At 45.3% G+C, this 10,366-nt stretch overlaps 1 protein-coding gene across 1 annotated transcript; it reads right to left on the reverse strand.

The window, feature by feature from the left end:
- Positions 1 to 266: 266 nt before the first annotated feature.
- On the reverse strand, positions 267 to 9,366 carry LOC122931471 (nuclear receptor 2C2 associated protein). The gene is made up of 5 exons (XM_044285539.1): positions 9,299 to 9,366; positions 3,790 to 3,880; positions 2,783 to 2,888; positions 2,619 to 2,686; positions 267 to 669 (listed from the first exon to the last, which is right to left on the reverse strand). Exons 1-5 carry the CDS (start codon positions 9,334 to 9,336, stop codon positions 553 to 555), a joined length of 420 nt encoding a protein of 139 aa, XP_044141474.1. The 5' UTR covers positions 9,337 to 9,366; the 3' UTR covers positions 267 to 552.
- Between the last annotated feature and the right edge of the window lie 1,000 nt (positions 9,367 to 10,366).

A 10,366-nucleotide genomic window follows, 5' to 3' on the forward strand; every position in this document is an offset into this window, starting at 1 on the left:
AGCAAATCCTCTCCCTTTCGGACAATTTTTCTCAAAGTCCAACCTACAAGGAGTGAGAGATTCCAGATCTCCGCTAGAGTGTCATATCCAGTGGCGGCCCTAGCTGAGGCTGTCATCCATTCAATGTAGCCTGGATAGTAAGGATGGCCAGGTTTCAGGTCCGACTATCAGTGCTAGTCCCAGGAGTCGTTCCCCCATGATCAATATTTTAGGACATGGTAGTAATTTGGCAAAACCCCTTTAAACACGGAGGAAGTACATGGACAAAGCTTTTAGTCAATTTATTATAAATATTTGACATTTTTAATTTTAGCTTTCATTTTAATAATAAAATAACATTTGGCCCACTAAAAAGCCTTGAATGTGCAAGTTTCAGTTCGATAGAGGTCCAAGCAGAATGTAAAGGTCACTTGATATCATCTTTATAACTGGACTGTAGCGTCTATAGTACACTTAATTGTACTCTTGGCATTAAGATGTAGCGCAGTTGATTGGACTCCTTATACCAAAAACAATTGCTGGTTACTGATCCTAATCCACTGTAGTGCAGTTTCAGTTCTTGCGCCCCAGCACATCGAGGTGGTAGACCACAATCCTCCCAAAGAAATCTGTACTGTTGGGAAAGCAGAGACGCAGTTTTTCAGTATACTCCTCTGGAAAATTAAATTTGTGCGGCACAATTAAGGAGAAATAGATGACACAAGATCAAAAATTAATGAATGCACTTTTTTTTCTAATTGAACATTATTATGCTAATATAACTTTTGTCCCCACCCCCAAAAAATAAATAATAAATATGAACTTATTTCCCATCCTAGGAATATGCACACTCCTCTTCAGTGCTCATTGATCCCTTGCTGGACTCATGTCAGTGGCATCTATGTCTGACAATATTTCTGCAACACACGTGAAACGAGATCATGCATTTTTGTTGATGTTCTACAACACAAAGATGGAATACTAAAATGCCGAACTCTGAATTGTTAAAGGTATTGTACGGGGTAACAGATGACTGACAAGAGTTCTAACTGTATACAGGGGAAGGGGTAGTCTCCAACTTTTCCCCTAGATCCTGCTGGGCGATTAAAGAGGTTGTCTCATGACAACAATTTATCCCCTACCCACAGGATAGGGGATAAGTCTGGTCAGTGGGGGTCTGACTGCTGGAGTCCCATGTTCCCCATTTGAATGGAATGGTGGACATTCATGCATGTCTACAGTTCCATTAAACTCTATGGAGTGCCAGAGATAGCAGAGCAAATGCACTCGGCTATCTCCGCCAGTCCAGTACAGTTGAATGGAGTGGCAGACATAAATGAGGCGGCATCATAGGCCCACACTCTAGTGATTGGCAAGGTTCCCAGAGGTCAGGCCTCCACCGATCAGACACTTAAGGGGTAATTTACTATCCAGAACTACGCCTACATTATGCGTATTTCTGGCGCAGATTGCGGCACAACGGTTATTTGCACTGCAATGTGCGACTTTTCCCAGGTCTAAAAAAGTGGACATGGCAGGGAAGGGCTGGCAGGCCAGTTTCATTCATCGTTTTCTACAGCTGGCTTACATTTAGACTTGCTCTGGATACGCAGAAGTGATGTAGAGGCTGGCAACTCTAAAATTCCGTCTTAAAGGGGTTGTTCGGGTTCAGAGCTGAACCCAGACATATCATTTTTCGGTCCACTACTCCTGGGGAGGGTAATAATGGTCTTTAATTTCCTGCATTTGTATAAAATATGTCTGACTGTGGATTGGTGGAGTCCAAACTCTTTAGAGATGGTTTTGTAACCCTCTCCAGCCTAATGGGCATCAACAACTCTTAATTCAGAGCTCCTCAGAAATCTCCTTTGTTTCTGACATGATACGCTTCCACAAATGTGCTGTAAAGATGGATGGAACATGGATGATAGATCCATGTTCTTTATATGTAGCAGGTTGCCTACTCACATCTAATTGTCATCCCCTTGACTGAAAACACTTAATTTAACCTTTAAATTGTCTGCCAATCCTAAAGGTTTACATATTTTTGCCACTCACAGACATAGAAACATAGAATGTGTCGGCAGATAAGAACCATTTGACCCATCTAGTCTGCCTAATATACTAAATACTATGGATAGCCCCTGGCCCTATTTTATATGAAGGATGGCCTTATGCCTATCCCATGCATGCTTAAACTCCTTCACTGTATTTGCAGCTACCACTTCTGCAGGAAGGCTATTCCATGCATCCACTACCCTCTCAGTAAAGTAATACTTCCTTATATTACTTTTAAACCTTTGCCCCTCTAATTTAAAACTATGTCCTCTTGTAGCAGTTTTTCTTCTTTTAAATATTCTCTCCTCTTTTACCTTGTTGATTCCCTTGTGATATTGGATAATTTTCCTCAATAAATCACCAATCTAACAATTTTGACTTTTGTTTGATCTGGTTATCCACTTTTAGGAAAATCTGATGTAGTTTTAGGTGAAATTTACGCAGAAATATAGAATATTCTGAATGTTTCACAAGCTTTCAAGCACCACTGGATGTCGCATCTGGCAATTCTGTTCCCGTGCCGGAACAGAAAAGGCCATATGAACCTAGTCTTATAATGGATGCTGTGCTACAAAGGATATTTGAAGGGTATGGTTATCTTCTGGGTAAAATTCAGCAATCTTCACTAGTTCACCTTCTTTAAGGCCTCCTGCAGATGAAAACAAGACTCGTTTGTCCTACGTTATCAACTCTGCTAAATCATGCTTTGCATTCAGTAGGAAAAAGCCAAGTCATTGGCCATTACCTTCTAGTATGCAGCTCCTGCTGGAAAAGCCACCTTGGAACTGGATGTGGATTTCTGATATGCAGATCTTGTGTGGGAATTCCAGTGTAATCCACTGAGATGATCCCTAGGGCAAGAAAATATATCAGTGATGCAGGTATGAATTTCACAGATGGTGATCAGTAACACTAAGCAGGCTGTTTGCATAGGACAATCCCTTCTAGTTAGAAAGGTTTCTTAAAATCAAGCTGAACATGGAGTGTCTCCCACAGTTAGCTGTAATCAGCAAGTGATCCTGGCAAAAAGGTGAGTACTTCCCATGTAGTACCATGATAGGGCAAAAGTGGCATCTTCACACAGAAAACCCTAATTGGCATTTGAAAATGTTTTATATTAGATAACCACATGAAGACCGACAGACTACTTATAATGTCTGGTGGGGCACGAAGTTCCTGAATGTCCTTTCTGAGTCTGCAGATGCACAGAGATCATGCAGTTGCAGAAGTGTGAAGCCAGTTGTCAACAATATTTGGGCTCCCCATATAGAAGTTTTTTTTACTATCCCTTCCCGATCGCAGTTCAGGAAGCGGACATGACGTGCTTTGCTTCCTTCCTGGTGATTATATGATCTCTGGGTACCTGCAGGAGCTGCTGTGTCTTAAACCCAGATGACCTCTACAGTAAGGTCCCGGATTCCTTCTCTAAATGGGGCGCATAAACTGTGCATATATATGTAAAGTTTTCTAGAATATCTTAAAAATTTAGACAGGTGACATAACATAATAAGCAATGGGCCAGGGATTTTTCTGGATCTACTGTACTGTCAGCTAGACATGGTGGCTTTTAGAAACCATTGGGAGCATAGAAGTTGTTTGCTTCCTGTTGACCTGTATGGGTTTCAAGTGTCAGACTGCACAGTAGTAGTTATCAAGTCTGTCACATGTATTTTGATGCTATGTTAAATGACATGCACTGCGTAGCCCAGACCTACTTACGATGAGACCCACCAACATCTGACATGACTATACCTGATCAGAGTTCCAGCATGTTTCTTCCTTTCGGTCAAAGAGGAACTGTTTGCCGAACTGCTTAACATCCCGCTGAAGAACTGAACTCACTCTGCAGGAAGCAAAGCAAAGTTAACATCAGTACAAAATATCCCCCTATTCTTCTTACTTGTGCTTTCATTGCCCTGTCACTATATAATTCGGTAAGGAAAACAAATTATTCGGAGGTTGAGCTAAGGCTACTTTCACACTTGCGTTCAGAGCGGATCCGTCTGGGGCTGCACAGACGGATCCGCTCCTATAATGCAGAGGATGGGATCCGGTCAGAACGGATCCGTCTGCATTATATTTTAGACAAAAGTCTATGTGTGAAAGTAGCACAGACGGATCCGTCCAGACTCTACATTGAAAGTCAATGGGGGACGGAGCCATTTGAAATTGAGCCATATTGTGTCAACTTCAAACGGATCCGTCCCCATTGACTTACATTGTAAGTCTGGACGGATCAGTTTGCCTCCGCACGGCCAGGCGGACACCCGAACACTGCAAGTTCTCCCACTTAAAAAGATGAGAGAGGCCTGTAATTTTCATCATAGGTACACTTCAACTATGAGAGACAGAAGGGGGAGAAAGAATACAGGAAATCACATTGTAGGAATTCTAATGAATTAATTGGTAAATTCCTCAGTAAAATAAGTATTTGGTCACCTACAAACAAGCAAGATTTCTGACTCTCACAGACCTGTAACTTCTTCATTAAGAGGCTCCTCTGTCCTCCACTCGTTACCTGTTATCAGTATAAGACACCTGTCCACAACCTCAAACAGTCACACTCCAAAGTCCACTATGGCCAAGACCAAAGAGCTGTCGAAGGACACCAGAAAAAAAAAAAAAAGGAAACTCTCCTCTGCAGAGAGAAATTACGATGTGGGAGATAGGGAGTTGTTGGCCATCAAATTAGCTTTTGAGGAATGGCACCATTGGTTAGAAGGAGCAGACACCCATTACCGTGTTTACCGACCATAAAAATCTGGCCTACTTGGAATCAGCCAAGCGTCTGAACCCGAGACAGGCCAGATAGTCTTTGTTCTTTTCTAGGTTTAATTTTGTTGTCACGTTCCGCCCTGGGGTTAAAAATGTGAAAGCGGATGCCCCGTCACGTTGTTTTCCGGGAGGGGGGAACTTTGAAGACCCGGCTCCCATTTTGGCTGAAGGGGTGGTCGTCTCTGCTCTTTATCCTGAATTGGAGGCAGAGGTTCAGGCAGCCCAGGCAGAGGTTCCTGATCTTTGTCCTCCTGGGAGGTTGTTTGTGCCTCTCGCTTTACGACACAAGGTTTTTAAGGAGCACCACGATACTGTCCTTGCTGGGCACCCGGGGAGTAGAGCCACAGTGGATCTCATTGCTCGGAGATTCTGGTGGCTGGCTCTTCGTAAGACGGTTAAGGGTTTTGTGGCAGCTTGCGAGACCTGCGCTCGTGCCAAGATCCCTCATTCACGGCCATCGGGTTCTCTCCTCCCGTTACCCATTCCTTCCCGTCCTTGGACGCATTTGTCCATGGACTTCATTACGGACCTGCCTCGTTACTCGGGGAAGACTGTGATTCTGGTGGTAGTGGACCATTTTAGCAAAATGGCGCGTTTCATTCCCTTCCCTTGGTTACCCAATGCTAAGACGTTGGCGCAAGCGTTTGTTGATCACATTGTTAAATTGCACGGCATTCCTTCAGACATCGTTTCTGATAGGGGCACGCAATTTGTTTCCAGATTCTGGAAGGCCTTCTGTTCTTGCTTGGGGATTTAGTTCTTGTTCTCTTTTGCTTTTCACCTGCAGTCGAATGGTCAGACCGAAGGCGTCAATCAGAATCTGCAGACATATCTGCTCTGTTTTGTGGCGGAGAATCAGGAGGATTGGTATTCTTTTTTGTCCCTTGCTGAGTTTGCTTTAAAGAGGACCTTTCACTAGAATAAAACTTCTAAACTAACTACACAGACATGTAGAGCGGCGCCCATAGCCTCTCAGGCTATGAGCTGAGCGCTGCGATTGGCCAGCGCTACAGCATAGGAGAATGAGACGCCGGCAGGTCCCCCTGGGTGGAGCCAAACTATGACGATACCGGAGGCTATACCGGGAGAACGGAGCGGCGCCCAGGTATAACAGTAAGAGCAGGGGGATCCCTGGGCGCCGCTCTACATGTCTGTATAGTTAGTTTAGAAGTTTTATTCTAGTGAAAGGTCCTCTTTAAATAACCGTCGCCAGGAGTCCTCTGATAAGTCACCATTTTATGGGTTTCATGCGCAGTTTGGGACATTCTCTGGACAGGGGTCTTCTGGTTTACCTGATGAGGAGAGATTTTCCTCGTCTTTGTCATTTAGTTGGCAAAAGATTCAGGGTAATCTGAAGAGAATGAGTGAGAGATATAAGCGTGTGGCGGATAAGAGACGTGTATTTGGTCCGGACCTGAATGTGGGTGATCTGGTGTGGTTGTCTACAAAGAATATCAAACTGAAAGTTCCCTCCTGGAAGTTGGGTCCTAGGTTTATTAGGCCTTACAAGATCTTGTCCGTCATCAATCTCATTGCCTTCCGTCTTTATCTTCCTCAGACTTGGAAGATCCATAATATTTTTCACAGGTCCCTACTAAAACCTTATGTCCAACCCACTGTACCCTCCCCTTTGCCTCCGCCTCCTCCTCCGATTTTTGTTGATGGTAAAATTGAATTTTAGGTCTCTAGGATTGTGGATTCTCGCATTATCCGCGGTTCTCTCCATTACCTCGTTCATTGGGAGGGTTATGGTCCTGAGGAGAGGATGTGGGTCCCAGTGGCGGACATTAAGGCCACTTGTCTCATCAGGGCTATCCATAGGTCTCATCCTGAGAAGGTGGGCTCTGAGTGTCCGGAGTCCACCCGTAAAGGGAGGGGTACTGTCACCGCCAGTTCTGTGAGAAGGTCTGGCAGACGTTCTTTGTTTTGGTTTCACTTTCTCATCTCCTTTCCTTCTCCCAGGTGTCACCTATTTAGACTAATTGTCTCCTTTTATTTTCCCTCCCATACTGCCTCACTTTGTGGTTTATACTACTTCCTGGATGAGGTGTTCACTGCTGGAGGCTGCTGCTTCTGTTTGCTAAGATAAGTCTTTTTCTTTATTTGTGTTTCCTTGCTGGCTTGATTCTAGGTGACCCTGACTCCGTGTCACGGCTGAGGATGGGGGAAACCCTCAGCCGTGAGATGCCAGGAGATGTAGTGGCTACTCGGCCATGAGAACAGGATAGGGAGCAGGTCACCTCCTCACGCATCCCTAACCTGACCCTAACTCCTAACCTGCATGGGCCGACCTTGATGGTAAGAGGACCCATGCGCAGGAACCTCGGAGCCCTGACTTACCCTCCGCAGGTCCCTGAGCTAGGAGCAGGGCAAGACGACCTACTCCTCCTAGGCACGGAGGAGCAGGAGTCTCAACGGCCAAGCTGTTGGGCAAAGGGGGACATAAACAGCCTTACGGGAATGGCAGGCGAACACCAAGTTCCACCAACCTGCCACAGCCATGCTAACTGGATCCCTGAGCAGACAGGAATCCAGAACCGTGAGCTGCACCAAAACATAGGAAGGTCCCAACAGAACAACATACAACATCACACACATAAAGACATCAACAACACGACAATACTTTAACATAACAACAATACTTTATGACCACAGGGGTGGCTCTCACTGGCAAGGAAGATGGAGGTCACAGGAGGCTGCTCCAGCAAGCATGGCTGAAGCAACCCCCTGAGCCATGCTAAACACCCAGGCTATATAGGCCAAGAAGCCACACCCCACAGTCGGACACACCTAGTGACATCTCACACACACTGGGAAGGGAGTTAACCCTTCCAGCACCACAGGAAAGGGAAAACACCACTTAAAGGGGAAGTGCACATAATACATAAACACAAGTGCACACATACACAGATTCACACACAACCGCATGCACGGCATAGCAAGCTGACACATACATACTGTTGCCAGCGGAAACCACAGGTGAGGCAAATACCACTGGCCTCACCTGTGATTGACAAGCAAACTAAACCGCTGACAACCGCATGCGGTTCAGGAGTCACGGTCATAGCCATGGCCGTGACACTCCGTCAGTTTTAAGTGCAGGGAGCCGGTGGTCGTGTCCCCTCACTATTATAGGGTCTTCAGGTGTCACACAGTCTTAGGTACGTGGGCATGCAATCGTCTACCATTCAGACCCTTGCATGGGCATAGCAGTCAGGGAGAGCTCTTAGGGTTTTATAGGGCTCACCTATATACTCCTTAGCTTGGGATCAAGCCAGTCAGATGTTTATTTATAAGTTCCAGCTATCTGCAACATCAACCGTGACATCTGCGTGCACCATCAGCATCACAGCCACTTCCCAGTCCCTTACTGCTCGCCTTCTTCATTAAAATGTGATATGTGCTTAAATGTATGTCACACGTACAGTAGCGTAGGATTTGGAAGTGTATGCTTTTACAAAAGGTATTTGTGATAAGGACAGGTACCACAGTTAATGTCACTGTTCGCAGTGTCTACAGAAAAAGTGCACTGGATGTCACTGATATTTTAGGAATGCGCACACTTTACACAGGAGATTCAGTGTGAATAATTTAACTGTCCACAGAGGCCTATTACATGGTATTTAGTGCAGGATGCGCTAAAAAAATATATATATATTGCTGCTGTCATACACAATAGTCCTTAAAAGGACTTTCGGGTCTCTGAAAAGTTTTTTGTATAAAAATCTTCCTATTACACTCCCTACACTGTCTGTCCCTTACTATGCACAGCTCTCCCTAACACTGAGCAATTTAGCGCTACAAACATATATTGCTGCTGTCACACACAATAGTCCTTATAGGGACTTCTGGGTCTCTGAAACGTTTTTGTACAAAATAATAATCTTCAATTACACTCCCTACCCCTTCCTATGCTCAGCTCTTCCTGACTACGAAGGAGCTGAACATGCGTCATCGGGTGCTATATAGCTCCAACATGGCTACTGGCATTACAGTGTGGGCAATACTTACCAGAAGGGTTATTGGCTGCGTAGGAGGGGAGGAGGAGACTCGAGCATGGCGCTTGAGCACATGCAGTACTCGTAATCAGTGCAATTCACACTTCAACGTGCACCACTCTTGCCGATAACATGGTTTCACGTTTTGGTTTCTCCCATTGGTGGGATCTACTCCTATGGAAAGACTATCTCTGCGTGCCCAGGCCATACATACCAGGCAACAAGCTGCCCACCACGGGTATATTTTTGAAGAATCATTCCCTTTTTCTGGCTGCACCCCTCATGGCTCAAATGTGGGGTCATCTGTATACAATAGCTGGGAAGTTGACCCTGTCACAGTTCTTTTTATAGAAATCATCTCTTTGCTTTATGACAGTCCAAAGGCAAATATATATCTATATCTTCTAATTTATATATATATATATATATATATATATATCTATAGATGATCACTGACCTGACTATAGAAAGTGAATACAAAGTCTCACCTGCTCACCACCCCAGCACATAGCACTGTCTCCAACATGTTGCCGTAAACTACATAGAACTAGATGCCGATGTCGTGAAGCACGCTGTTCATTTTCATGACCTATGCCGTAAAGCGCTATGCTTTGCATTCCAAGCCTCCAGTTCAGAACGGGTGGCTGATTCGTGGCGTCGCTTCTGGCTTCCTGTAATACTACGTGCAGCCAGCAGATGGCAGCAGAGCCGCATCATTTGATGTGGATGCATTTCGTTTTTTTCAGGCAGGAAACGGAGGCACGCGGGTGTCGTGCAGTACACAACCGCTGTGCTTGTAAGGGCAGCTGAGGGGGGTGCATGTAAAGTGGCTTCTCAGTTGCTAGGTTACAACATGTATTTGGCTATTTGTTTTCTGGATAGAGAGATGGTAGTCATTGGAGGAACCTGAACACAATGGCTTTCTTAACACCAGTTCTTAAAGGGGCTGAGGCACTTTTAGCACTTTCTATCAACAGGATGGGAGATAGGCGTTTGTTTGCTGGGGGTCTGATTACTTAAACCCCAGTTATCTTGAAAGCAGGGGTAAGTGCTGCTGAACTGCAGCCTGCGGATGGAGTGGTGGTGCACAGGCGCCATTTTCATGAGGAAGACCAACCGCATTTGCAGACCCCCATTCTCTGGATCAGTGGGGTGACCAGCAAGCGAAACACTTAACCCTAGGGTTACCACCCGGTCTGTATCTCACTGGCCAAGTTGGTATTTTAGTAGCCCTGCGGATGCTGGTGATTTTCTTTCTACCAGCAATAATTGCTGGTATTTTCCTGTATGGACTGTTACTAATGAGCGCTTCCATTGTCAAGCGCTCATTAGTACAGCCCTTAACTCCCCCACCCCCACTTGTGTTAAAAAAATAACTCATCTCCTCCATTTCATCACCCCGCTGTGAACACTCGCTGGAGGACAGGACCTGCGAAACATCACGCTGGAGCGCAGGTCCTGTCCTGACCTTCCAGTGAGTGTTCAACGCGGCGCAAGCAAATGGAGGAGGTGAGTTAGTGGAGGAGGCATTGCTATTACTGGGGGCACTATTAATT

Source organism: Bufo gargarizans, chromosome 1 (assembly GCF_014858855.1).
Source record: "Bufo gargarizans isolate SCDJY-AF-19 chromosome 1, ASM1485885v1, whole genome shotgun sequence".
Lineage (NCBI taxonomy): Eukaryota > Metazoa > Chordata > Amphibia > Anura > Bufonidae > Bufo > Bufo gargarizans.